General features: G+C 50.0%; 2 protein-coding genes and 1 long non-coding RNA gene across 7 annotated transcripts in view; all 3 read left to right on the top strand.

Moving 5' to 3' along the window:
* Positions 1–4: 4 nt before the first annotated feature.
* LOC116433849 (E3 ubiquitin-protein ligase RNF13) lies at positions 5–5,738 on the top strand. 5 transcript variants are annotated; one of them, XM_076372484.1, is made up of 9 exons: positions 663–870; positions 1,049–1,361; positions 1,436–1,739; positions 1,995–2,187; positions 2,294–2,502; positions 2,591–2,765; positions 2,847–3,005; positions 3,082–3,306; positions 3,763–5,738. In XM_076372484.1, the coding sequence occupies exons 3-9, from the start codon at positions 1,560–1,562 to the stop codon at positions 3,993–3,995; spliced, it is 1,374 nt and encodes a 457-aa protein (XP_076228599.1). In that variant the 5' UTR covers positions 663–870; positions 1,049–1,361; positions 1,436–1,559; the 3' UTR covers positions 3,996–5,738. The 5 variants fall into 5 exon arrangements, with proteins under 5 accessions (XP_031848268.1, XP_031848264.1, XP_076228599.1 ...); XM_031992408.2 differs by lacking the exons at positions 663–870; positions 1,049–1,361 and adding an exon at positions 5–538 and having other exon boundaries at positions 3,840–5,738; XM_031992404.2 differs by lacking the exons at positions 663–870; positions 1,049–1,361 and adding an exon at positions 5–538.
* A 2,620-nt stretch (positions 5,739–8,358) lies between these two features.
* On the top strand, positions 8,359–9,479 carry LOC116433854 (uncharacterized). The gene is made up of 3 exons (XR_004236378.2): positions 8,359–8,766; positions 8,837–8,922; positions 9,045–9,479. It is a non-coding gene; the product is annotated as an uncharacterized LOC116433854 (long non-coding RNA).
* Positions 9,480–15,924: 6,445 nt separating this feature from the next.
* The window catches only part of Mid1 (calcium-permeable channel component Mid1), a 64,344-nt gene continuing 52,269 nt past the window's right edge, over positions 15,925–27,999 (top strand). The window contains exon 1 of the mRNA XM_076372798.1: positions 15,925–17,949. Within this exon, the coding sequence (XP_076228913.1) occupies positions 15,925–17,949 (2,025 nt within the window). The remainder of the gene's footprint in view (positions 17,950–27,999) is intronic.

Raw genomic sequence — 27,999 nt, 5'->3', positions numbered from 1 at the left:
CGTGAGAAAATCGAGGAAAAAGATATACATATATCTATGACATCCGCGTGACTTCAGTGATCGGGTTGCGAAAAAATTCCTTTAAAGTACTACCGAGCCGCATACATTATTCCCATATTATTTACGAATAACCGAGTAATTATCGTGTCAGTATTTATGAATGAAGCACCCTTCGACGGTGGTGAATCTGACATTTCCTTGTGAACTGTACTCGATGGTTTAATCAACGTCGCAGTCGATCTCGCATTGTCATACGGAATCTACGTATTGTTGGCAAGATTCGCAACCATCACGGTCCGAATCGCTACCATAATTTCCAAATCGAGAAAGACGGAGGGAAAAAGGGAGGGTGCAAATGACACGCGACTGTATGAATGGTGTGCATCTTGTTGCACACTAGTGATACACCGATAAATTACGTCCGTTTTAGATGTACATGTGTATGCATATGCACAGGCGTTACGAACCAACCGAACGTTCCTTGCGCGTCATACGCAGCGTTTTCGTCTGAATGAGAAACAAGAGAAGTGTAACAGCAGTACGTATGCAAATTATCTTTACATACGCGACAATCTTTATTGTTGATACAGTAGATTTTCAGGGTTAGAACCGTGACAATTTTTCTCGTTACTCATACCTCTTGTGTGTGTGGTCTGTGCGTGCGTGTATGTGATTGTAGATGTGTGAAAGAGTGAGTGTTCGTGCGTGCATGCGTGCGCGCGTGGTGCACGTTTACTTGTGTATGCACGTCACTTTTATTCAACCTGATTGATTCACATTAAAAGATTCATTATTGTTGTTCTGTTCGTTCGTCGATGTGTCAAACTTAGTATATCGAGACACGGCAACTTCTCAAAATAACCGAGACAGGTACGATGCCTGTACTTCTTGTTTACAATTGTTTATTTAGCAATTAAATGACGTAGTTGTCCCCGCAACGTTTTATAATAGGCATTAAGTATGAAATTTTAACTGTGCCACTTTTCACGCGTCGTGCATCTCCGTTCGACATGTATTTACTCGGGCTGAATTAAACATTGCCGTACAGGTTACGTATAAATTTTTTTGCCACGGTGAGAAAGTCGAACGTGCAACATTGGAAATAATGAAATTGTACAAATTATTTGCCACTCTTTCGAATATGGACACCGAACGTTTTGTCATAGACAAATTTCCTGACTGTTATCTGCAAATGTGTAACAAAGAACAACATGAACTTTAAGACTACATCTTAACATTGGTCGAAACAGGGAATATTCTAAATTGAAATTGTTTAACAATAACGGTTTTTTATCTTTCTATTAAGAAGTCTATCCGTGCACCTATTGTTAAAATGTTATTACTAATTCTTAATTGGAAAAGTATGTACATACATAGATTAGATACTATAGTGTAGACTAAAATGTAGATAAAATTATATCATCTGCTTTTACAGGACATTGTTACATGGGTACATTTGTGTCTACCATCTGAATGTTATGTATAATGAGTTGCTCAAAGGAACTTTTAGTGGAATATTAAACTTGACAGGACGGTGGATATTTCCAATATTTTAAAACATGAGACAGTGTTGCTTGAACCACCAAATCCAGCTATGGCTTATGTTTCTTATCTTTTGCATTGTGTGCAGCAGAGCAGATATTTTAGTATTTTCTGCAGCTGCAAGGCATCAGATCGAGGAAGAATTTAGAGACATGCCTGCTAGATTTGGTGGTTTAATACCATCTGAAGGGATTAAGGTATATATCGCTTATATTATTTGATTTAAGATCATTATAATTATAATTAATTATAATCAGTCCATTCAAGGTTATTTTGGTACAACTGATGATACAAATAATATCATATTTAAACAAAGTAGGAAACAATTTGAACTTTACAACATTTTACATTTATTTTGTGTAGTATTTTATATAAGCTTGATCAACTGTCGACTAAATTGTACAGTGTATTTAAGGAAAGTTTGCATCAAAGGTTATGTTAAATTTCGTTAGGGTATGGTAGTGTACGCAGATCCACCTACAGCATGCCATGAAATACAGGGTCCTCCAAATACTACCAATTACAATGGTAATTGGATAGCTTTAATTGCTCGCTATAATTGTAGTTTTGAAATAAAAGTTCGAATGGCACAAAAAGCTGGATATGATGCTGCAATTATACACAACGTGAACAGTAACGAATTAGGTAAATATGTTCATTAAATGTACCATGAGAGTAATGAATATATATTTCTAACTATAATAATATTAATACATTTCCAATTATTCTAATACTTTATATTCTGTTTTAGATCCGATGTCAGCAAAGGATCCTATAGGGATTTTGATACCATCTGTATTTGTCAGTGAGATTACAGGACTAATTATTAAAGAAAATTATTTATACGACGATTTGTATTTTGTACTCATTAACGACGATACACCTTTTAATATTACACATCTACTTCTGCCTTTTGCTATTGTTGTTGGGATATGTTTTCTAGTCATGGTTATCTTTATGGTGAGATCGTACAAGAAAAATATCAAACCATTAGTGAGTTGATTACGTTTTCAGAAGCATATCCAAAATGCTTACCTTTCAATCACAGGTTGTTAGATGCATCAAGGATAGGAGACGGCAGAGGAGGCATAGGTTGCCCAATTCGAGCCTGAAAAAAATTCCTACGCACAAATATACGAAAGGTGACCCGTACGAGACATGTGCAATTTGTTTAGACGATTACATAGAAGGAGAAAAATTACGTGTTTTACCTTGTGCTCATGGTCAGTGATCAAATACAAACTTAACAGTAACGAAACTCAAAGAAAAAAAAAAACCGAGTCTAACGAAAACATTATTTTCAGCTTACCATACAAAGTGTATTGACCCCTGGCTGACAAAAAACCGTCGGGTGTGCCCAGTTTGCAAACGGAAAGTCTTCGCCGCGAACGAACAAGTTGTTACTGACGATAGTGATTCGGATGCCGATGATACGACACCTTTGTTTCGTGACGGTCACCAAGGTATCAAAATCACGTTTCGCATGTGCATTCGATCGTTGCCAGTACGAAGAAAAACGAAAAATGAATATTCTATTAGGCACTCAGGGTGGTACGTTTTCGTTGTTGAGGGAGAGTCCCCTTAGGCGTGCCCTAACATCACGCTCTAGGAACAGGCAGGAAAGGTACGCTCAGCATCATTCGAGCAGCAGCAGCTCCGATTCCGAGGTATCCTCCGTTTTGTCCGACGACGGAGCTAGCGTAAGTGCCGGAGAACCGTCTAATGGAATAGTTTTCGTGGTTTCGGATACCCACAGCATTAACGGTGAGTGTTTCACGTTTCTCTCTAACCCTTTCGCTGTGAACCAAACAGAGTAACCGGTAAAAACTAGTAAAAAATCAAAGTTCGATGTTCATACGTGAAATACATTGGATCTATTCGACCCAAATTTGAATTCTCTCGAAACTCATGGAACGTTTCAAGAAACAATATGTTTCCTCGTGAATTAGGATAAACCGAGGCGAATCGTAGCCTATTTGATAATAAAGAATAAAAATAAGCACTCGTTGATAAAAAAAATGTTAAACAACACCTTTCTCTTATAAGTGAGAAGAGAATGACATGTATAATTTTCAATAAAAATATTCGATTCATATTACTCCGATTCGTCTCGGTTCACACTGATTGTCCATCGATCGTGATCGAAAGCAGAGAAAGGGTTAATAGTCGAAGGCGATGAACAAAGAAACGGCGTGAACATGCTTGACAATTTAATACCAGGCGAGCTGTCGGAGCTGGAATGTTCTGTGAGCAGCACCAAGCCGCACACTGTGAATTTGTATACGGATGCTCAACAGGTTCCAGCGCCAGTCGTCCAGGTACCCACGAGTCGTAGCGCGCGTGCCGTGGTCAACGCGCACGCGACGAACGCGACCGGGTCCGCTGCACCAGCCGAGAACGACATCGCGACCGCGAGCACCGCGGATTCGGAGAGAAACGACGTTTCCGCGTAAGGTCCTGCTGTTAGGTTCATCTTTTACTACCCTCCGTAAGATCTCCGTTTGTCTGTCTTGAATAAGATCGATACACGTTACTGCAAGGTATTACGTTTTATTTAGACCTGGCATCGATTGCTAGAGATACGCGTAATCGTGGAACGGAAGAGCATTTTTGTTTTTTTTTAGTACTACCGAAAGATACGTTTTTATTCGGAGGAACGTTCCGGGCGAGAAGCTGTCGAGGAGAGTCTATTATAAAAAGATTGATCTCTTCGTCTCGCGTTCATTGGCTCTTCAAGCATTTCTTTTCACGTCGTTTGTTTTATATTATGGAAGTAAATGGAATTCTGTTACAGAGAACGATCGGCCGTTGTTTTATTCATAAGGATCACTGTTAACCCAATCAGCTTACTTTCATTAAAGATCGCTTCGAACGCATGAGAAACTGTTACTTGATAGTTAAGACTGCGAATTATTTTCTAGGCATGTAGCCGGCCGACGTAATGCTTCGAGCAGTGAGAAGCCTGTTCGAAATGTTATTTCACTCGGTCCCGGTATTCACAGCTACTTATGGCCTACGTATTTTATGTTTGCACACAATTACTCGTTTCGCATACAGTTATCTTCCCTTTATTCAGTTACCAGTGTAATAAATACAGTTCTGTTTTTTTCTTTTCTCTTCTTTTCTTTTGTTTCTTTTCTCTCTCTCTTTTTTTCTCTTTATTTTATTAAGCGTACGATTAGATATTCTTCGAACAATTGAATATCTTCAGCTATTCCATTAATGATAAATGACGATCGGTGGTAATATATCCGTAATATACATAAAGCATACCTTCACGATACAGTTCGCGATCAACTTGTAAATATTCTTTGTTGCTATATATACATATATATATAAAACTTTGAAAGACCAAAAAAAAGAATACAAGAAAATGGTAACCTCCCTAGCGCAGAGCCTCCATAAGACTTAACGGGTGGACAACAATGTTACGAAGTCCGAATAATTTTTAACGTTTAGGTGTTGCGTCGACGAAGTTGGATCTTGTAGGTTTAAGTTCCGCGAAACGCGACACCGACGATGAAATAAATGTTATATCTTTCGCCCGGCAGACAATGAGATTCGTCGTTGCTGCAACGACGTGCATCCTCGAAATGACCCGCTGTCGAACCTTCCAAAAGGAGAGGGGAAAAAGAAAAAGAAACAGAAATAAAGGAATATTCAGAAATGTTTTCATACTTCGTATAAAGAATCGTTGCTTTCTGCACGGATTCTGTACATTTATAATAAGTGTAGTCGATACTAGTGTTCACTGTCGTTTCCTAATTGTGGACGGGCGTGCGAGTGTTCCGTGACGGGACTCGCGTGCACGAGGCGTAAAAGGCAACGGTATCGGGCGATTAAATTTCGTGCAGATTAAACGGGTGACGTTTCCGTCACGTTGTTGTTTGGTCATTGTTAATACGGAGAGAGAAACAGAAAATAGAAAGGAGCCACTTGGGAAGTATGGAAACCGGAAGGAAGGTTGTATAAAAACTGTGTAAATAGAGTATGAGAGGATACAATTGTTGCGTGTGTATATGTATATATATATATGTATATGTATGTATATTGTACAATATCGGAGATTTAATTTTTACTCGATCAATAACAGCCGCGTCTGAATCGAGGAGAATTCAGGCCCGCTAATGTTTCATCGTTTAACGTTAGGTGTACTGTCCAAATAAAAATAAAAGATATTTATATTTTGTATTTTACATTATGCTGCTGATGTCCTTGAGCGATAACGTCAACGATACGCTCGACGCTGTTCCGCGACAAAGGTGAAAACGATACGTACTGGAAACTTTGAATTCCGCGTCGCGCGAATCGGAAGAAGAGCAGCGAATCCGAGTTGCTTCTATTGTTTGTCTGCGAGTCGAGTACCTATCCGGGTTACCAGTTTTTATTGAACATGTGGGAACGTCAGAGTCTCGCGAAAGATTATTCTTGATCGTTCACGCGGCAGCGAGCGTAATAACAAGATCGCCGGCGGGGCTCTTAGAGTGCTTCGCATCTGCTTGAAAGATAAACACGTTGACCTTCCGTTGATTTATCCGACTATTTTTTGCCGGGTGCAACGATGTTCCGCGTTGACGATCAATAGGAGACGCGTCGCTTCGCGGATCAACGAGATCCGTTCTTTAACCCTGCATCACTGTAATCTCGACGAGATTATCTAAGAATTTTACTCTCGCGAATACTTCCTATCATACAAAAATTACAAAGGAACATAACTTTGGCACTTCTCCAAATTAATGAGACTAGGAATGAGACAGTTGTATCAACGTATTTGCGATCGTGCATAATTTCTCAAAGTGCTGATCAAATACAGAACTATAAACAATACACGATAGAACTACGTTCCTAATACTTAGCTCCAGATATTGATAACATAAGAATACATTACCATCACTTTCCTAAATCAATTAAAATTCTCTATCTACGTAACCGGTCTCAACTAACAAGAGATTAGTGATTCAGGGTTAATCGATTTCAGAACACTCATTCATCGTTGACCAGGAGGAGAAAGACTACATGATCCCGTATCGATCGGAGTTCGAACCTGGTGAAAAACGAAAGGACAGAAGAGAGGAAAGGGGGCGACCTGTAAGAAAGTTCTGCGGTTGCACGGAGGGAAGAGGCAGCATGTCCCGTGGAGAGAGAGCGAGAGTGGCCGCGCGTGACGGCACAATGCCGTTTGAATTCGACTCCTCGTCGCGTAGAGAAAATCGCTCGAAGACAGGGCCGCGATGTCGAGGGAAAGATCGTGCCTCGGTTCTCGTACGGTTCGGCCTCTCTAGCGTGCCCCGAGCACGGCCTCTCTCGTCCTCTCCACCTTCGCTATCGCAGCAACCCCGATTCTCTTTTCCACCCGCCACCGTTCGAGGATCTTTTTCGCCCGTCCTCTCGATCGCTTCTCTCTCTTGCTCTTCTCTGGTCATTCGCGTACAGTCGTCGTCACGACGAAGGTCGTAAATTGACACATTACGCATCAGATGTATACTGTTGGCAATCTGTCTAGTACCTATCCATTCATTCGCATGAAATATTTTTGTTTATTGTTTTAACTCCACGAGAATTTCTAGCGTTTTCGTATGACGTTACTTAGGTATCGTAACAAATGCAAGTGGAATTATTGCTTAGCTGCCTATGTGACTAAATGTTTTGATACATGAATGTTCTTCGAATTGTTTTTAAGTCATTTCGACGCTTACTGGTGAGCACCGTTAAAATTGTTGGTCAACGTAAAAATCATTGACGTTAAATATTTCGTTTCAAGGAATATCTTCGAATTAGTTAAAAAATCTTTAGTAGTAACTGACATTGCAGGGCCTAGAATAAAAAATGCCAATCACAGTAACCAGTCTTGAGGAGACTATTCTTTTCAGTTCGTTCGTTCCGTTGAAACATTTTTGCTTCCGACCGATTTTACGAGCCCGTTACTACGTCGCTACGACCGTACTCCCGCACACAACCGTTCGATTTTTTCCGCCTCGTCTTTTCTCGTTTCCTTTCCGTTCTATTTTTCCTCTTCCCCGTTTGAAAGCGATACACTTATCGAATCGTAAATACCCGTTCTACGTTGTGTTCAAAGATCGTTCACCGATAGATAGCCGCGCGGCGCGTCCTCGAGAGTCGCACGTTAATTATCTGCAAACGAAACCGGAATCTTTGTCCCTTGGAGTCCCCAGTTCCCTCCGCGCGACGGTTATTGTGCGAACGATCGGCCTTTGCCGAGCGAATCGATCGTTATCTACGCGACACGAAGGAAAGACGCGTTCGTCCTTCCCGGAACAATAGACCGTAAACTCGGGAAAGCGAGATACCGATGACTCAGTTTGCGATGAGTAACCTGCAGCGAACGGGAGACAGAGAGAGAGAGAGAGATCGTCGAATCGAAGATACGTTGATTATCTGCGAGCCGATCAATGGAAATTAAGATGCGCCCGAACGACGAAGAAGATCCCTGTGTATGGTTTGCATGCGACCGCGACGATAACGCTCTCGCGTAACCGCGGAGGAAAACAACGGTTACGCAATCCTCTCGGCGTGCCGTTTGGAAAACAAGTTTTTACTTCGACGTCGCGCGCGTTGCAATTACCGGGAGCCGCGGGATTCAAAACACGAGGGCGCGCGCCGGTAATGCGTTCACTGCCATAGCGGTCGTTGATGACCGATGGCTCTGGATTACTCGAGAACAATTACAACGTGTAATTGTGATGTTGGGTAAAATTATTTAACGACGCAAACAGGTTGTTATCACGTTACGCGCGTTATGCAAGGATCGCAACGCCGAATAATTCATCTTTGTCCGTGTTTATCTTTGCCGCAAAGCGTTACGTAAAACGCTCAAGATTTTCGTGGCAGTTAACGCATTAATCAGCGATCCTCGAGCAACGCGTGCAAGCGGACAGTCCGTCAAAGTGACGAATCGCATACGAAACGCGACCTAATTCCGCGATATCGCGCGGAACGAACGACGTGTTTCTTCTTTTCACGTCTCCTCCGACGCGCGTCGCCGTTCCGCCTTCGCGTCCCGTGAAAGCGACACCCGAGGTCTCCGCCTATTGTCCGCGGCGCTTCAATTGTTACGTTCGCTTTCGAATTTTTAGCCGGAGCGGGACCGAGATCTTCGCCAGAGGCTCGCGCTCATGCACGGTCGGTCGGCGGAAATTCATGCGCGAGATAGGGACGCTCCTCGGCGTATCAGTGTTTCGAGGGAACGTTATCGGCGGGACATGCGTAAGTATTGTAAAGTAAAATTAGAATTTGCGGGACGGAGAATTAACGGTCGATAACACTTTGGTGACAGGTGGTGATCTAGGAATTGGTGCACCATGGACTGCCTAGAATTTTGAGAGGAACAACTTGTCACTAGTGAGCTTGTGGAGTTTCGACGTAAGTTGGGGATCGCATAAGGGAGGGTACGTGTGTATGATTGTATCGGAGATTGATTAAAGATTATCGATGATCTGACGATTGATGTGTCTGCTAATTATAAAATTTGTTTGAGCATGTAGATCTGCCTGGAATTTAAGCGCAATGAAAGAGTACGGTGAAGAGGAGGTGGGAGAAGAAAAGATGATGAAGTATCAGCAGCGGTGAAAGCGGCGAGGGAGATTTAGGGGGTTACCAGCGCGGCTTGACCGAGTAACAATCAAATAGGCTAGTCGTCCGCGTGACTAACCCGTTACCGCTGCTGCAGCTGCTCGCGAATTATCGATTCGCGAAAATTTCCCTTCGTCCATGGACATGCGCGATCGCGGGGAGCGCGCGCGCTCGTGTCCGCGGCAACGCTCTCGACCCCGAGAGATCACCGGAGGGAAAAGCAGAGAACACGCAACGAGAGACGTCCTTGGTGTAGGATACGCCTTCGCGCGTATGCGTATAATACCGATGCGCAAGAAACCGCTCTACGGACACCTAACACGGTACATGCGCTTTGCATCTTTTTAACGTTGGCCTGCGAAAGACGTGGCGCAAAACACTTCCGGCCGATCGCGCTCGTCGCCGACGGAATTCGCTTTCGGCGGAACTCCGTTCGAAGCCCGTGCTAGCTGCATCTATTGCGGCAACCGCACGCTGGTTCAAACGGCTTCGTTGTATCTCGCGTTTAAATGCCTCGTACGTTTGTATTTGAATTGCAAACGCGAGGTCTGGCAGGAATAGTTGCGCTCTGACAACGTTTTTGAATCTGGGGATGTTTTATATAACGTTTCCCGTGTAATGGATGCTTTGGGCTCAGGGGATGCTGCAGGATATTAAGAGACTCATGGATCGCGTTTAGGGGCGCGTTTAAACTTTGATTCATCCCCTCGGCTCTTTAACGTCCTTCCACCTGTCTCCTTAATTAGACAGAGGTGTGCTTCCCCCAGTAGCCTTATAGAATTAGATGGATGTATTTAAACGAGGGTACTTCTGAATATTCCGCTCCCTTCTACTTTGTTCGCCTTCCCTCAAACTTCGAACCTTAACGATCCCCCGTACCCAACACTTAAAATATACCCAAGAGTCATCCTTTTCTTACCTTACCCAGTTAACTGCAGTAAGGATTCGGAGCCTGGAGTTACAGGAGAACGACGTTAAACGCATGCACGCGATGCTGCGAAAGGGCTAGACTCTAGCCGGTAGAGCAACGATCGAGCGAGCAAGCGAGTAGGCTGCAGGGGGCAGGTGGCCGATCGTCGTGGCAAGCAATTACAGCTACTTTTCCACTCGAGATCTCGATGGTATTAGGTCGGCGAAGAACCGAGGCGCGAAGTCGTGCCCGAGGGGTGGCTCGATCTCGTGGCTCTTTCTCAGCCTCTCGACCTCTCTCGCGGCTCGATCGAAGCCGACGGCGTGTAACCGTCGTCGACGGTGTGTCGCGCGAACGGAGGACCCCTAACCCGGGGAGAGAGAGACCCAGACGCGAGAGATGTATTCGGGTCGTTCGTCGAACGACGTTCGAGGTCGGCCGCGGGACCCGGCGTCCTCGACGTAGCATATATTTGAAGCTGGCCGATTTTCGTGCGCCGTCGATGACGAGGATCGGCCGAGCAGCAGCGATCCACGAGGGGCGGACATCAGCGGCGAGGAAGACAGAGACTTCCGTGAGGATCGAGACGGGCCGCGACGTGGGAATCGTTCGAGGGTGGACTCTCGCGGAGGATATATCGGGGTGGGGTTTCACGGCAGCGAGAGAGATAGAGTGAGTTAGGGGGGAGGGGACCGGGGGTGGGGAGACACGACGGAGTTTCGTCGTGGTGGACGTCGCTGGTGGAGGAGGCAGAGCGAGCGACGAGCGCTCTGCGTGGGGCAGAAGGCGACCGGCAGCGTGTGTACCGTTGTTTTTAGCGAGGAGAGACGAGCTGGCGGAGAAGGGCAGTAGTCGCGGGAAAGTAAAGGAGAAACGCGTAGAAGGAGTGGGCGAGAAAGACAGAGGGAAAGAGAGATCAGGGGTACATCTAGCAGCCGAAAAGCAAGCTAGGATGATGATAGAAAGGGACACTTTGTAGAATGAGTATGAAGGACAGAGAGGAGGCGAGAGAAGGAGTGTCGTAGCGGGTGGCAAGGGCGCCGAGTCAACCGCGAGGTAGGGGCGAGCAAGGCGAAGGGTAGTATCGAGACGAAGGGTAGCGGGCACCGCGGAGGTGGCGAGGCAACCCGGACGCAGCGACGGGAAAAAGGAAGATGGCGGTTCGAATGCTTCGGGGTGTCGCACGACGAAGTTTCGACGCGTACGAAATTCGAAGTAGAACCACCCCTTATCATCCTCTTTAGCTGGACATCGCTAAACTTCCCTCGCGGTTCTGAAATCTTCGACTGACTCGATCAGTCGCGCTAGGGGGTAGCGCGCGCGCTGCCCGCGTTCCACGCGAGGACGAAGAGTTCTCGGAAAAGGAGGAACGCCGATGTAGGGAAAGAGGGTGGGTGGAAGGAAGGCAGAGCGCTCGCGCGTGCGGAGGCTTTCTCCCTTGCGGAAGAGAGCCGCCGATGATTACGATTGCCGTGGATCCACGCACCGGAGGGGGACGGATGGACTCGGGATGACGAGGAGGGAATGAGAAAGCTATGACGCGAGGGGATGGGTTAGGGGTGGCACGGCAATGGATGCTGGAGAAAGGGAGCGAGATAGGGGATAGGCTGCGCGGAGCAGAGAGCTGTAGGGGTGAAAAGTAGCGGGAGACGTGTACGTCGAAGCGAGATAAAAAGAACGGGGCTGAAAGGAAGGGTTGGTCGGAGGTCCCGGTGGGGGGATCGGCAGATTGCGCGCGCGCGCGCGTGTTTGTGTGTGTGGACGCGGGTGTATGTGGGGCGAGAGAGAGCGTGCGTGCGCGCGCGCGCTGCCGCTGGCAGAGTTGGAAAGACAGAAAGGCCGTGAGGGAACCCGAAGGCGCGACCGAAGTTTCCGTGGTCTCGCGAAGAGGAGGGACGACACCTCTCGCGGTACGCCCGTTTGATTGCTGCCCGTTGCGACCGATCCGCGCGCAGTTGCTGGTGCGCGTTTACACGGGGTCGGCGTGTCTCCTTTCCCGTGGTGTAGCGTGTCCACGCGCCCCCTCCGAGAAGTGTTTATATGTGCGTGTGTGCGTGGCTCGTCGGCGGACGTTCGTACGCCGCGTCGCAGGACGTCATCCTGTTGTTGTTCGCAGCACGACGGTGGTAAACGGCTGAGATAGCGGGCGGCGGGGGTGAGAGGAGATCATCGGCGGTCGGCGGCTGGCGTGTGTGCCTCGCCTCTCTCGCGCGGATAGATAGAGGATCGTCGTCGTCGGCTGTCCCGCGGAAAAACCGCGACGGAGAAAATCGGGAAACGGTGGTGGTGGCGGTGGTGGAGGAGAGAGAGAGGAGCAACGGCGGTGGCGGCGGTGGCGGCGGCAGCAGCGGCCACAGAGGGGAAGAGAAACCGTAGAGAGCGGGGAAAGGGAGGAATCGCCGGAAAAACCGAGCCGAGTCACGGATCTCGTGCGACGTTGGGGACGTTCGTCGGTGGCACGGGGGCGCGAAAAGTGGATTCGTCGGGCAACCCCCTTTTTCGTACGTCGCGGACACCGCGCCCCGTCGTCCCTTTCGTCCGATCGTTTCGCGACCGTTATTATTTCTTCTCCGCTTGAACGCGGAGTGAATCCTTCTTCTCGCTCTCTGTTTCTCTCTCTCTCTCTCGCTCTCTCGCGCTCTCTCGCGCTCTCCCTCCCTCTCTTCTCTTTCTATCTCTATCCGTCTCTCTCTCTCTCTCTCTCTCTCTCTCTCTCTCTCTCTCTCTCTCTCTCTCTCTCTCTCTCTCTCTCTCTCTCTCTCTCTTCTCTCTCTCTCTCTCTCTCTCTCTCTCTCTCTCTCTCTCTCTCTCTCGCTCGCACCCTTTTCCCTTGCGTCTACTGCAACACGGAGAGAACCAGCCAGCCGCGCGTCAGTCGATCCTCCGCGTATACACGGAATTCCAGCGAGGATGATGCTACTGTGTGCCTGACAATCGCTGCGTAGCGGTGGAGACGCGCGCGCGTGTGTGTGTCGAAATCCCGTCCGACGCTGGGCTTCCGCGGCGGGTTCTGGCCTCCTGCCGGGGGAGAGGAAGCTTTCCTCGAGCGAGCCGAGAGACGAGGAGAGCGTGTGCGGAGGAGAGTCGACGCGACCGAAACGAAACGACACGGTACGGTACGAAACGAGACTGGACGAAACGGTGCGGGACTGAAACGGAACGCGGTCCGGAAGGTGCGCCATCGTTCTGATCGAACGGTGTGTCACGAGGAGCAACGGATTTCGGGGACGGGACCCGAGGGTCGTTCGTCGCGCGGACAGGCCCGATCTAAGTAAAACGTCTTCGGAAGGCCAACGGTCGACCGATTGGATGCGTGATCCGTCCGTTTGGTGGTTCGTTCAGTGTGTCGTTCGTCGGAACTGCCAGTTCGAGTGGAATCGTCGAGTTCCCTAGGAGGGAACGGTTGATCCGCAGCGACCGGAAAGTCTGGATCGATCCGTCGAAGGAAACCCCGCGGATCGTCCGGTGCGCGGCTCAGGAGAGCCATCAGCGTTCGGTTTAGGGTATCGCTGTTCGGGAGCTCGACAGCTCGGAGATTCGGCTGGTACAAGGGATTGGAACGGTGCTCTTGTTACCGTCTACCGTTCGCGGAGTCCCCGTCACGGAGTAGAGGAGCCGTGCGCGCGCTCGGCCGCGCGCGCGCGCTCTCCCGCGCGGATCCTGGTGCGCGGTACCATCGCCGAGGGTAACTCTATAACCTCACTTTCCCTTGGAACGAAGGGATTCGGCTGGTCCTCGTATTCCCGAGTTACGTCCAAGGGAGACAGAGAGAAAAAGAGAAGACCGGAAGGCAAGTGGAGAGCAAGACCAACCGAGTGGAGCATCGAGATCACTGAGACGAGAATTGGAATCGGGGATAGACAGTGGAGGACGCGGAGGTTGATAGCGACGCGCACAAGACGGGGTTGAAGCTCGGTATCCAGCGGGGGAGCAACGAGATCGCGACGAGATCGCAACGAGGTCAGCGATAGGAAAGGCCAGGCGGTGGAGCCGATTTCGCGACGGAAGGTGGGTAACTCGGCTGGCTACCCGTGCCCACTTATCGAGCGGGTGTGTCCATGAAGTCGACGCAATGGCAACGAGCGAGCGAAACGTTGCCGGTGTCCCGTAGACCGTCAACGTTCACCCCGTACGTGCCGTCATCGCCGCCGTCGCCCGCGTCTACGTCGTGTGCGTTGGCACGGTGGGACGCGTTGCCGCGTCGCCGGCGAGCGTGATCATCGACGACGGCCGGAGGGTACGAAGCAAAGGGCGTCTAGGATGCAGCATGAACCTCGGTGCCCCGTCGTTGGAGCTGGTGAGCTTCGGAAGGGGGATCACGGTGTCCAGGTGCTTTCGCCGGTCGAGAGGTCTCGGGTACCCGTCGTCCTCGGCACGGGCAGCGTCGCCGGCTTCGTCGCCGTCGCCGTCACCGTCAGCAGCAGCGCTGCCGGCGCAGCGGCAGCGAGTGTCGTGGTGCTCGCGCTGCTCACCGTCCTCCTGGTCGCACGGTCTGCGGAGAGCTGCCGTTGCCGGGGTGTCCGTGGATCCGCGACGGTCCCGGAAGAAGAAGTGGCGGCCGCGTGGCTGCAGCGAAACGCCTGGTGCCATCGGGATCGGTGGTTGCGGGACCGGGCCGCCTTCGTCGTCGGTCAGGATCGTTGCGCGGGGAACGAGGCAAGGTTCGACGGTCGCCGCGCGGACGGTTGTTGTCGCAGCGTCGCCGAGGCTGTTGGTGCACGAGACGAGGAGGTGCTGGTGGTGCAGGTGGCGCGGCCGAAGGAAGAGGAGAAAGCGGCGGACCGTCGGCGTCGGAGGAGGCGGTGGCACGAGGGCCTCGAGTGCGTCGAGTACCGCTGCGCGGTCGCGCCGTTGTTGTTGTTGCCGTTGCTGTCGTTGCCACGCGAGTTGGCCCACGGCCTCGGTTCCGTCGCGGCCACCGTCGCGTTCGAGCTCGCGACGTCTCGCGGTACCGCCGCGCGGACCATCCTCCTCGCGTGTCGTACGGACGACAACCGCCGGGGAGATCGTCATCGAGGAGGTCGCCTGCTACAGGGGGACTTCTAAGGGCCCCGCCGACCCGGGCCGCTCGGACAGTTGTCACCTGGCTATCGGCTCCGGGATATCTACGAGCGGGGCTGACATCATTCACGAGCCGTCTCGAGAGGAAGATCGTCTCGACCGTCCGCGAGAGGAACCCGACGGACCTGTCGCCGCTGTCCACGTCCGCTCCACGGACGTCGTTTCGTCGTGCCCGGTGTGCCGGCCGCGCGTGGCGCAACAACGCGTTCCGACGCGTCGAGACTTGTTCCGGCGGGTTCGCGCGACGGAACCATCACCGACGAGACGGTCCAAGTTCAAAGTACACGAAACGACACGGCGTCCCGCGGCGGCGTTATCGGCTCGTCGTCACCGGCGCGAGATCATCCTTCAGCAGCACCGTCACCCAGACGTCGCCGATTCCGTCGAAAGCGTCGAGAACGTCGAGGGAACGAGACCACCGAGGATCGACGCGATCACGGTCCTTGCCGCGACAGACACGGGATCGGGAACGGGAAGGATCGAGAGGCAGCAGCAGACCACGCACGGGGCGGAAATCGGCCTCGAGCTTTTCTGGCAGCGATGCGGTACCTCCTGCAACCGGACGACGAGCAGCAGCAGCAGCACGCACGCGATCGCAGCCAGCCAGAGTTGCGCGAGTCCAGTTCCGGGAATCGTCGGGATCGTCCTCGGCACCGGCTGCGGCCGCGGCTTCTTCGACATCGTCACCGGCACCGGCGGAAGAGCTGCGCGCCGCCGAGAACCAGCGGCAAGAGGATCGTCGGCGGGTCGGTCAGCAAGATCGGGGACGATCCACGGGACGAAACAAATCGGGGGACGCTAACGTTCCCCAGCTCGTGCCCATGCTGCTCGATCCACCCGGTTTCACGGGACCACCACCACCCACGTCGAGTGATCGGCGCTATAGAGGACACGCGGATCTCTCCTCATCGACGAGTCCGTCCCCGACGACGGACGAACCTTCGCCGGCTGCTCGTCGCTCCGACGATACCGAAGGGAGACCCTCGTCCAGCGATCGTTGCCGCGACGGCGGCGGCAGCGTCGCCGTCGTCGCTGAGACCGGAAACGCCACTGCCTTTAACGTTTCTTTCGATTCTGTTTCTCTCAGCGTGGCGAGAAACGTCGCGAGAAACGTCGTGCCGGGGAGCGACGAACGGCGACGATCGAGGTCACGGTCCTCTCGCCGCGGACCCAAGAACACGAAGAAGAAGAAGAAGAGGAGAAGGAATTCGTCGACGAGACGGGACGAAGATCGAGCGGGATCCGTGCACGAGGAATCCACCGAGTCTCCCGGACGTGTTCCCGTCGAGAGCGTTCCTTCCGTCGACGCGTTCGCTTACACTGCCTACAACAACAACCACAACAACAACAACAACAAGAACAACAACAGCATCAGAAGTGACAACAGCGACAACATCAACAACGCCACGAGAGAAGCTAGAAGCGACGTCCGCGAGCCGCGTCGCGAGATCGAACGCGTCGTTTCCGACGGGGACGCGTCGGACTTTCGTCAGGACGTCGCGCGTCGGGTGGACGGTGCACGCGGTGAGGTGTTGCGGCAAGATCGCGAGAACGAACGTTGTTACCCGGCTGGGAGGAGTGTTCGAGCCCGTTTCCGCTGCGGGCGACCAGAGAATTGCGAGAGCGTCTACACTGCCCGGTTCCAGGAGCCGATTACCAATGAAAAGCGTCCGCCCAAGGACGATGAGCTCGCGACCAGCGGGGTGCCCGTCAAGCTGTTCGGCAACCGTGGCCGCAGTTACGGTCTGCTGTTCGTCTTGTACCTGCTTGCCTGGCCGCTCGCCTGTTCGACCAATCCCTCCGGCCAGTTTGCCTCGAGATTCGCCCAGAATCCATCCCTCGGCGCCGCCGACGAGCAACCCCGGCACAACGTCACGCAGATTTCGTCCCTGTTGTCGTCGGGCGTGCCCTACCAGCCGCGACAGCAGTCACCGCAGCAACAGCGTCTCGACAGAGAACGATACGTCCAGGACAGCACGGTGTCGTTGCGCGAGAACGAGAACGAGAAGAAGAAGAGGAGCGAGCATCGTCGTCATGGGCGACGGGATGCTCAGCAACAACAACAACAACAACAACAACAACAACAACAGCAACAACAACAGCAGCAGCAGAGTCGAGCGAATGAACAACGAGAGACGAGTAGCGAAACGGATCATTCGTATCAGAGTCATCAGCCGGATCAGCCCGAGACGATGCATCCTTACAACGAATACAGCTGGGAGGTGAACCAAATAAACCCTTGGTTATCGGCCTGCGACCTGGCGGGTCCAGCGCCGGCCGATCTTCAGGGTAGCTGCGGTCCACCGGAGGTGCCGAAGAACTGCCCGGCCCCGTGCCCTCGACCCCCGGCGACCAGCAGGAGCAACGGGGGCGACACCGAGTTCCACGAGGTGATCGGGAAGGTCGAGGTCGCCGGCAGGGTGGGCGGCGACGCGGCGAACGGGGACGAACGGACGACGGGACACGAGGAGGTGGGCGTACGGACCGCTCCGGAACAGTGCCTTTTTTATCTCGAGGAGTCGCATAAGAGGGACGTCTGTCGGGATGATTTTGGCCGGAGCAGTACGCGAAGTTTTTTAACCCCGAGGGAGAATCGATATTGGTTCATGAGCGGTTTGCGTCTGCGGCACTGCTGCGAGCACGCGGTGGTCAACGCCCTGGCACCCGGCAAGGGCGGCCCGCTCGAAAACGTGGTAAACGGTGGCCAGAAGTGCGCCGATGCCCTGGACAAGCTGTTGCTCGTCGACGCGTTAGCCGCGAGGCTGCATTGTGAATTCGAGGAAGTGCTGGCGCGTTACGACTGCGCCCAGCCCTATTCGGTCATCTTCAACTGCACCCATTGCAAGGTAAGGGGGCCCAGCGAATAGCTTCCCTGTAGATGTGTCTTGGTATTGGAATGATTCTGGACTGTAGATTTTCATGCGCTCGTAGAGCTTCTTCAGGTTTTCGTTCGTTCAGACGGGTGGCAGGTTAGTATTCGAAGATCGGTGAATGTTGAGTAATTTTTGCACTGAAGAAGTTATGTATCTACATTTGCAGACAAATCCGCAGTCTTGGTTAATTGTACGTGAACGTCGTTACCGCGGTGGACGATGTTTCTATAAAATCTGTTGCTGAAAAAATCTAGTATTCCGACGTCGTAATTCACGGTACATCGGTGCATTAAATAACCGTAGATACATCGTTCCCGATAAGAATCGGGACTGATGAAACGCCGTAATCTCTCCGCGACAAAACATCCACGCCGAAATTCCTGGCACGAATCTATCAATAAAATCTCCATTCAATATTCCGATGTCTCCATTCACAACTAAAAACACTAAAAGCGCCGTGCGCTGTCCGTAAAACTCCCGGGCCGCAGCTGACATAAATCAACAAAAAAATTTTACTATCGGCGAATCGTGATGTTTTTATAGAACGCTCGTCCACTACGTACCGGTAATATAGCAATTTACGATATAATTTATTTCACTGTTACGGTCCACTCCGGCGACCTCCGGCGCGCATGAATAAATTCGCGTTAAAAGCCGTAAAGCGGTCTTCAAGGGGTTACCACCCCCCCGGTTCCAGTTGAAGTATTCGCCGATTTTACCTAGAGTGAATCTTATCCGACGAAGCTGAGAAGCTGTGGGTGCCCGATACGAGACGTCGATTCGTCGCAATTTCCTCTTCCACTTGTCCAACTCGCCGGCACTCTTCCGTCGGCGATGCCGTCGTTATTATCGAGTTTGAATAGTCTCGCCGTCTCGTAACTCCCGTTCCGCGGCGATACGCTTATGCCTAGGAATGAATGTCCCGAGTTGATTCTCCCCCCGTCCTCCGAGCGATTCTCCCATAGGGACCCGCCGGCTGATCGCGGGCGTCGATTCCTCGATCGTTAACCGTGTAAACGAGCCATTGTTTCCACCGGCGGATGAACTCGTTCGAAAGAATTCGCGACAAATTACAGGCCGGAGAGAAACGAAGCAGTTGGCTGGCGGGTTCGAATCGGAATCAAAGCTTTTGTTTCGCCGCGAGAGATCCACCGGCGAGCGCCGGAGCTTGCCAAGCGGCGGCGACGACTTAGCGATGCGCCCCGGGCGCGACGACCCCTTCAGCAATCAACGCTAATAAGCGTTTCGGACGGCGGATCCTGCAATTAGGAACGGATTCAATGCGACTTCTTTCGCCACCCCTGTTGCCAGCCCCGCGCGTCGCGCTTTCGTTCCCGAGGCGATTGCTCGAGGAGGCTTGCCAAGAAACTCCTTTGTCCCGCGCCGCGGAGTGTTTCGACCTTGCGGAAATTCCTCGCACGTACGATCCCGCCTCGTCTGGCCCCCCTCCGCTCGCGAATTCTGCGCCCCCGGCGACATCACGAACGAAACCGGGACGAGATTCGATGATCACGAATCGGGAGCACGCGTCGCTGATTAATCGCTTGGGCTCCTTGGGTTTGCTGTTCCAATTCGTAACGAGCGAGGGATGGCGCGCGGATCGCCGCGCGGATGTTTTTATTGATAATCGGCTGGTGGAATATTGTTTCGCTTTCCGTGCACAGGTGGTTCCGGGGAAATACGTACAATTTGATTGAATAAATAGAACATTCGTTTAGATTTATTCAAGTTTCCTGATGTTGATTAAAGGGAACATTAAGAGAATCCTTCAGACAATCTCCACTGTATAAATTAATTACACGTTTGATACTATCATTCTTACTACCACGGACGATTGAAATTTGCGCAAATATTCCTCTCGAACACTGCCTATAATATCGAATTTTCGCAATGTATGTTTCTTAAACGTTCCTCAATCCGTCGTTCGATTGCAAGCAAATTCAAGCGGAGGGATTAACCGACTGATCGCGAATTTCCACAACGAATTGGCGTTAAGCCGAACGTCTAAGCGACGTTGCCGTTGCGACTCGTAACGGGGACGAGGATAGCCGTCCGTTGATACCTTGCGGGCGATACTTTCTATCGGTTATCGAACCGGCGTAATAGAGGGAGAAAACCCTGTCTCGTTACCCGGCAATTTATCGGGCAATCTCGGTCGCGTCGGCGGAACTTGCGAGACGGGGGAGGGTTGGGCGGGCGGCGAAAAAAATGAATTGTTAATTGCCCGCCGGGCAATTGTTCGTACGTAGGCGGGGCGGATGCTGGTGGATGGTTTATGATGGAGTTGCTCGTAACGCTTGTACCCGGAAGATACTCGATTCGGGCGGCAAGTGGCCGCGGCGCGAGCTCGCGCGGATCATTTTCAGATTGCCGTATTATCGGCGCTTGAGGTTCGAGCGTGAAGTGTTTTCGAGCGGATCGCGTGGACAGAAATTTCGCGGAAGAAGAGCCGCTAGACTGATGCCAACTCGAGCGGGATATCGATTAAAACGATTAGCACGTCGGCCAACCCCGTTCGTTCCATTTGCGGTTCGAGAGGGTTAATGCGGAATTCAGATCGCGGTGTTTTATACGCGAGCCTCGGCTCCTTACACGGTTTCGTCTTTGATTCTCGATTTTCCGGTGACTTAACGGCAATGTTACTGTTGTCACTATCGGTGGTGATAATTGTCTTTCAAATATTTATGTTCTCCCGCATTCGCAGTAGAAACGCTTAGAGGTAAAATTCGTGGGGAATAATTAGTAGAATTATTCATTGATGAAAAGAGGAAGTTGGCTAATTAAGTTGTGGAAGTAGGACTTGGTCGATTTTAGTATTAATGTTATTCTGAATATTTTGACTTTTAACTTTGAATTTAAACGTCTATTCTGTCCTGTAAAAGTGTTATGAAAGTAACAACCATAAGACTTGCAAACTGTCCACAAGCCTCCCTCCGCTAATTACCATTTGATATATTCAATCGAATCAAGAACTAAGTAGTATCCGCGAACCAACTTCACTTGCCAGATTTTTTTCAACATTTCACGTCGATTATTAAGAACACTGAAATAACGTCTTCATTTATCTCTATTGTACTCGGGTCCACCGGCAGCGCAACATAAACTCATCAATCCAACTGAAAACAAAGACCCGAGAAGCTACACGACAACAGAGACAACGGTATTCCTTCGCGGCGCCATTTTTCACCGTCACAAAACGCGTCGGTTTAAAACCCCTCAACCATAAACCGAGCACTCAAAGCCGCGTGTACCGCTTGGAAACCGTTCAAGAGCGGTAATTTTCGCGATTGCTCGAAGCCGGCGAGACCGAGACGGCGAATTAATTATTCCGGAAGACGGTGGAGGCGAGGCGAAAACCGCGTAGGAAACGAGGTCCCGTTCGGGGAAACGGGTTCCGCGCGCGTAGGTAACCCGCCCGTTTATCGTCGGAAGTTGTTAAAAGACACTGGGAAACGGTCATCGGTTCAACATAGGTACCGTCTGTAGCTCGCGAGTTGACGAGCGAAAGGTATCCGAGTCTGATCGGTCAACTCTCCTCTGTCCTCGTCTAAATTTCGCTACCAATTAATTATTCATCGACGCGATTACGCGTAATCAATAATTACAGACCCCTTTTATAGTAGAAAGATGACTTAATATCTAATGGAACGGTACATTGGGCCAAAAGTCTCTTTCAAGTTTATACTGCTAATTACCCTAGCTGTATGGAATATCGAATCAGTGATAGAAAATAGTACGAATAATGAAATAATGCAATAGAGAATTCTATGAGAAAAGATAAAAACTAACCGATCAGATCCGCATTCCTCAGCTTAGCCATCAAGTGATCTAGCAGCACCCTTGTGCCGTCCCGTTCGCCATCTCTCGAGCAACAGACGGTACCTCGAACTGGACATCGATTCTGCACCAGGGAACGGACGGTTTGTTTGCGCTCGGGAATGGCAAGTGCTGGCGTGTTCGGTTGCTAGCCTGGGTCCTGCGCTCAGCTTTCCTGCATCTACCCCGATCGCGTTCCAGCCGGCAAGAATACGGCCGTTGATTGTTCGGATTACAAGTTTGCCGAGCAATTCATTTACCCCGTTGAAAGTGGGAAGAAGTTGCCGGCTCGTTTAACGAAGCGTCTCTTCTCCCGTCTCTCTTTGCTTCCGTCCGCTCCGGGCCAGTGGAACTGAATCGCCGGCCAAAGGAGATGGAGCCGTTAACGAGACTTTTCGCCGGAATTCGATCAGGATTTCGGGGTTTGATCTCCGTGAAAAAAAAGCCGTGTGCCGAGCCTCTAATCGAGATCATTTCGCCGCCGCCGCCGCCGCCGCGCCGCGGCAGGCTCTCTCTCTCTTTCTCTCTCTCTCTCTCTCTCTCCCTCTCGTTGCTGCAGCAGCAGCAACCCGCCCCGCTTCCAGCGCCAATAATCGCCGTCGTCGTTGTACGTTGTGCCCCTGGCCAGATACCGATCGATCGATACCTTCCCCGTTGCATAATAAATCGGATAAACTCTGTTAAAAGGTTCCGTTGATGGCGCGCGCCGAATAAACGGACGCGCGAGCGCGATTTCGATTCGACTCGCCTTTCACGTTCGATTTTGTGTTTCGTCGCGCGCCTTTTGTATACGATTCTGCTGGTTCCATTGGAATTTTTGGAGATTGAGCGGTCGGGACAGTGTGCTCGGTTTATTGTAAACGCGACGCGTGAACTGTGCTTTATTGGGATTTGTAACCGATCTTAATGCAGCTCTGGTTAGTAAGTTGCCCCGATAGGGGTTGCGAATTTAGTTTTATGAATATCATTCGATGTACGCGTAGTTACGAATGTTCAGTTATAATTGATGCTATTAACCAACGAATGCTAAACGGACGCGGAAGTTTTCTTCCCAGATAATGATTAAAACCAAGAAGACTGTTGGGGGCAGTCGCTAAAGAAAATAACGAGGATCATTATCGTGACGTCCCGGAGGGGTTTATTGCCTCGCATTCAATGCTAACACGATCAAGGTTCACTGCGAAGTAGAAAAAGAAAATGGCGGGTCCCGAATTGGTGGTTTACGGTTCATAAATTGCGATTACTGGTGCAGGTCTATATCGAAGTCCCGCGGGCGTGTCCGCGAGTGTACGATCGCGCTTCGAGGCACTCCTCGGTAATGGCTGGTCGCTCATTCCTATCGGTTCTCGTTAATTTCGGAAAAATAACCGATCGCCGCGGCCCGCACCGTTCATCCCGCTAATTAGGCCTTAAGTTCTCGACGCTGGCTCGCTAATACGGTTGGGACACGCGGAATCAAAGGAGATCGGATCAAAGCGTGCAGCTTCATTAATCTCTGTACCTAATCAGGGAACGAGGGGATACAATTGTTTACAGGGGACACACTGATTGCTCTATCCGGTCGGAACCGGCGCGCGACACGCTCTGCGGGGATAACGGTGTCCAAGGGTCCAGGACCGTGTTCCAGTTAGCCAGGTCGTCTTGGGACCGTTAACCTGTTAGCCGGCTGATTTCTCGATCGCGAATGTTCGTGCGGCCGCGATTAATCCGGAATTATAATGATCCGCGGGGATTCGTTCGACGACAATTGTAATTACAGTCTGCACAATTTAGCGCCTTAATCGATCGTTCGATTTGGGACGGACTTCAGATTACACCGATCGGTGTGGGATTAGTATTCGATTTTTTATGTATTAACCTATCGATGCACAGCTTTTTCCGGGATCGGAAACGTTTTTCTTTAGTACGTCAAGCGCTAAAATCTTGAGGGTTTTTCTGTAGAATTATTCTTTTGTAACGAAGAAAAGCAGGAACAATTATTAATTATTTATTATCAACTCAGTTACGATTGTTTTCTAGTTATTCAGAAGTGTCAGTGGCTACCATCGCGCTTAACGCGTTGATGTTCGTTCGATGATATAAAAAATTAGATGAAAATGTAGTACTGTCGTCAAAGGGTTAGGGGAACTTGTATTTTGTAGATGCGGTTAAGAGGATTGCCGTGTGTATTGAAAGATAAAAGATTCTTATGTGGCTTAAACGTAATGTCGCGGAAGTGAAATATTTACCTTGGAAGATGGCGGATGTAATATTACGGGAGTGGTTCTTAAGGGTTAAAGTACTCAGCGGCTGCTGCTTCCTGTCAAGACTTCTCATCTACATCTAGAAGTTCGCTATACCTGTAAATTAGAAACTTGAATGATACGAATCGATATACTACATGTGCGTGCATAAAATATATGTAGATTGTAAACGGAAAGTAGCAACACTCGTCTTCAACGGGATGCTCTAACTGGTTAATACTACAAATCGGTTTGACCAGTTAGAGGTAAGATAGTCCCTAGAAACGGAGAGTTGGGAGACGCTCCAGAAGACAGCCACGTGACGTTACTTCGCTAAAATTTTCTACAAAGTGTCAGAGTCTCATTTCGAAATTAGTCCAAAAGTTTACTAGTTTATTAGTTACATACGAACAACATGATATTCATCCTGTCATCAGCTGCAACGCTATAAAATGCAAAATACGCGATACCTCTCATAAAAGCATCAGTAATCTCCAAATACCTTTCCAAAGGATGTTCCAAAATTCATTTGCTTCACCATATCACACCATGCAACAGTGAAAACATTATTCCCGTCATCTTCCAAGATTTTAAAACTCTTTTTATACGCGATCAAGATTAACATAACAATCAACGGGGAAGTCCAAAAATGATGAGAAGATACAGTCGACTACGAGTACGACGAGTTTATTCGTCCTCCTTCCGGTGAACAGGTTAATCTCGAATCACCGTATTCTCGAGCTTATCGTTCGCCGAGCGCGCGATGGGGGTGGCTCTTGTCGCGCGCGCGACGACGTCGGATTTTCGGAGCCGTTTCCCCGACGTTATCCCCGGGAAAATGCAGTCTCGTCGCGGAACGATTTTTCCGGCGATTTATTCGTCGTCGTTTTTCCACGGCTGAAATATTAGCGGCGAATCTCTCGCAGGGGCGTAGGAGACGGTAGAGCGAGAGGAGAACGGGACGCGCGGAGGGTCGGGGAATTTTGGTTAACCGCGTAATGGATCGAATTCCTTCGCCGCTTGGCGGGCCCCGCGTATACAGGGTGAACCGTCTGAATAACTCTTGAATTATGCGTTGCTTGAATTATTATCGCTCGGAACGCGCGCGATCGACATCGATCATTTTTCGAAATTATACGACCATAGACGGGTATCGTGTGTACAAAATTCTTGACGTACAAAAGAGAATGTTCCTCCAATTATTCGTTAATTAATATTACTCATTATTAACAGATTCTCGAGTTCCATATTTCCTCTTAATTTTGCAGTAAAATAGAAGCGGCGATCATTTAAGGAACCTTCCTTCGAATCTGGAACTTTCGATTGGTTCGATTACTACGAAGAATAACTTTATTTTCCAATATCGCACAAATTTATAGCTATCGATGATTAGTGCTTTCTCAGTAAAGGAATACCAAATGGAAGTTTGACATTTTGTGCAGTTGAAATTAATAACGATCAAATAAAAAGCAACAATAAGACAATAGATCGCAATATTTTCCAGTCACTTCATTTTTCTCTAAGCTCTGTTTCCATGGAGACTTCACTTTTGAATATCCTTCATCTTACGAACTTCATAATGTTTATTCAGAATTATTCTAACCGATAGTCTCCTTAATGATACGCGTGAAATGGTTCACCCGGTATGCTCCTCGGTACACGGAATTCACGAGCGATTCCGTCTGCCGTGAAACCGCGCGTCGCCTCCTCTGATCTTCGGGGACCGTCGTCGGGCACGCGCGCGTTACGGTTCGACAGTGAAATTCGCTCGCGGCCGATGATCGTCGCGGCCGCGGGGTTCTGGCGAACGTGTATGCGGAACCCTCCCGTTCCGCCGTAATTGTTTCCGGTGGTTCGCATCCGACGCTCTCGTCGACGCGCGTAAACCTGTCTTCGCGACGCGTGAGCTCGCGTAATCGAGTTGCACGCCGGGGGATCCGATAAAATCTCGGCCGAGCGCGCGAGGGAAACACTCGTCCCCGTTTTACGCCACGGTTAATCGAGTTTATTAATTATCGCCGGCGGCGCGTTCGCGCGTAGCGTAATCATTTATTTGTCTATTCATTTATTTACACCGGCAGCCGGTTTGGATTACGCCGGATCACTGGAACGGGAGCGATGTAACGAGATAATTGCGCCGCGACGCGCGATCGAAACTCCTCGCGGATGCTTCGGATTCTTTGCAATATGATCCTATGGATTCTACTGCGACCGCTTCCCGGTGCATATCTGTGATACTACAAATGTCTGATGCGCCCGTTCAATCGTGAATATCTCTCCTTTGATGTTATCAATATTAAAATCAACTACCCTATAGCATCATTAGTAACTACCATCGACCTCAATACTTTCAAGAAAAGATTGACCGTTACAGTGGCCAAATTTCAGCTCTAGACATTCATGATATCAAAGTTTCTTCGTCACTTAGAACTTTTATATATCCAAAACCAAACGATCATTCCCAAGCAGCCATCCAAAATCCCAATACTCATCCAGATTCAAACCAAAATACAGAACTCTCACAACCAAAGCACACCTCCCCTATTTCCTATCCCTAGAAATCTTCGCGCTTGCTAGTTAATCTTTACCATAGTTCGTCCCTTCCACCCTCGTGTTTTGTGAATCCTTCCGAGGAAACAATTACAGCAGCGATCCGTCGTGGGATCGATCGATCGGAGGAGGCGCGAGAAGTTTGCGGCGGACGGATCGTGAATCGCGTCGCGGAAAGCAGGCGAGCGAGCCGTAACATCGGCGCGATTATCAACTTACGTGGGTGTAAGGGCGGGCCTGTGTGTACGTGGCTCGGGCCGGCCGGGCGGGCGGGATCCGGTGCAGGTGCACCGGATAGGTGGAGTATGACCGGCGCAGTTTCAGTTGCAGTCGCAGCCTGTCGCAGCCAGCCGGTCATCGCTTCTGTTCCCTTAACGGTCCTCGTACGTATATACGTGCGAGCGAGTATTTATACGGGAGCGCATCGCCGGAGACAGATGCACGGGAAATCCTAGCCTTGCAACCCCCTGCTCGCGCGCATTGTCCTCTCTTATCCTAAAACGGCGCGGGAGCCGGGATCGTTTGTTCGCCGCGAATGAGGATCGTCTATGGGATTTCGCTGGCTGGGAAGTCTCTTCCGCTACGTTGAGTTTTTGGTGGCGAACGCCGCCATATCGGCGACATTGGGCTTCCACGTTCAAAATAGAATGTTGGGTGAAAGTAATTTAATGCTGGAACTACTAGGCCGGTTGGAATTATGAGTTTACGACGGGTTGTCGTATTTAAAATAGAATGGTGCATAGTAGTAGTTCAATGTTAGAGCTACCTTAGGGTTCGGAATGGTACCTGGTCGAACTTTTGCGTCTAAAATGGAATATTGCGTGGAAATGATCTAAGATTAGAACTGGTAGGTCGAAAGGGACTGTTTGCGGTCGGCTTCGCGGCTGAAATAGAACGTGTAGGAATAATTTGATGCGGTTATTAGGGGATGGAGAAAAATTATCGCCGGTTTCTAGTTTTAATGGAGGACCGTGCGCGGACTGATACGTGGATCGGTGGAAATTGATTTTAGCGTTTCCTCGGTGAACTTTAATTGATGCGCCTCTGATAAATAATTAAAATTTGCAGTTTTTCATGATTCCAGTTTCAATATCGTACAGTATTATCTGCACGTGAGAAAGAAAAGTTGAAAACGTTAATGAGCTCACGGGTTCGAACGAGAACCAGTTTGCGGTTCGCGAGGGGCCGAGTTTACGCGCGCGTCGACCGGTTTAACGATTAAACGTCGGGGATAGTTAGCTGCGGAACTCCTGGCTTGTGCCTGCGCGAGCAGTCAGCTTTGGATAGAACTTGGGGGAGCATTGGATTCAGGTTTTTCACGAGTACAATGATTATCGCCGGCTAACTTCGACGAAGTTGATTATTGCTAGACTGTAGGATTTTTATTCGTTGAAGTTTCTATTTTTAGAGCTGAACTCTCTCAAAGTGGAGTAGA

Source organism: Nomia melanderi, chromosome 12 (genome assembly GCF_051020985.1).
Source record: "Nomia melanderi isolate GNS246 chromosome 12, iyNomMela1, whole genome shotgun sequence".
Taxonomy (NCBI): domain Eukaryota; kingdom Metazoa; phylum Arthropoda; class Insecta; order Hymenoptera; family Halictidae; genus Nomia; species Nomia melanderi.
Note: the sequence above shows the minus strand (reverse complement) of the source record. Positions and strands in the feature narration are given on the sequence as shown.

Excerpts from the sequence above, each read along its gene's own strand:
- LOC116433849 (XM_031992404.2), top strand. The coding sequence starts at position 1,560 with ATGAGACAGTGTTGCTTGAACCACCAAATCCAGCTATGGCTTATGTTT. Across the intron at positions 1,740-1,994 it reads TACCATCTGAAGGGATTAAG|GGTATGGTAGTGTACGCAGA; the intron begins GTATATATCGCT and ends AAATTTCGTTAG. Across the intron at positions 2,503-2,590 it reads TAGTCATGGTTATCTTTATG|GTTGTTAGATGCATCAAGGA; the intron begins GTGAGATCGTAC and ends TTTCAATCACAG.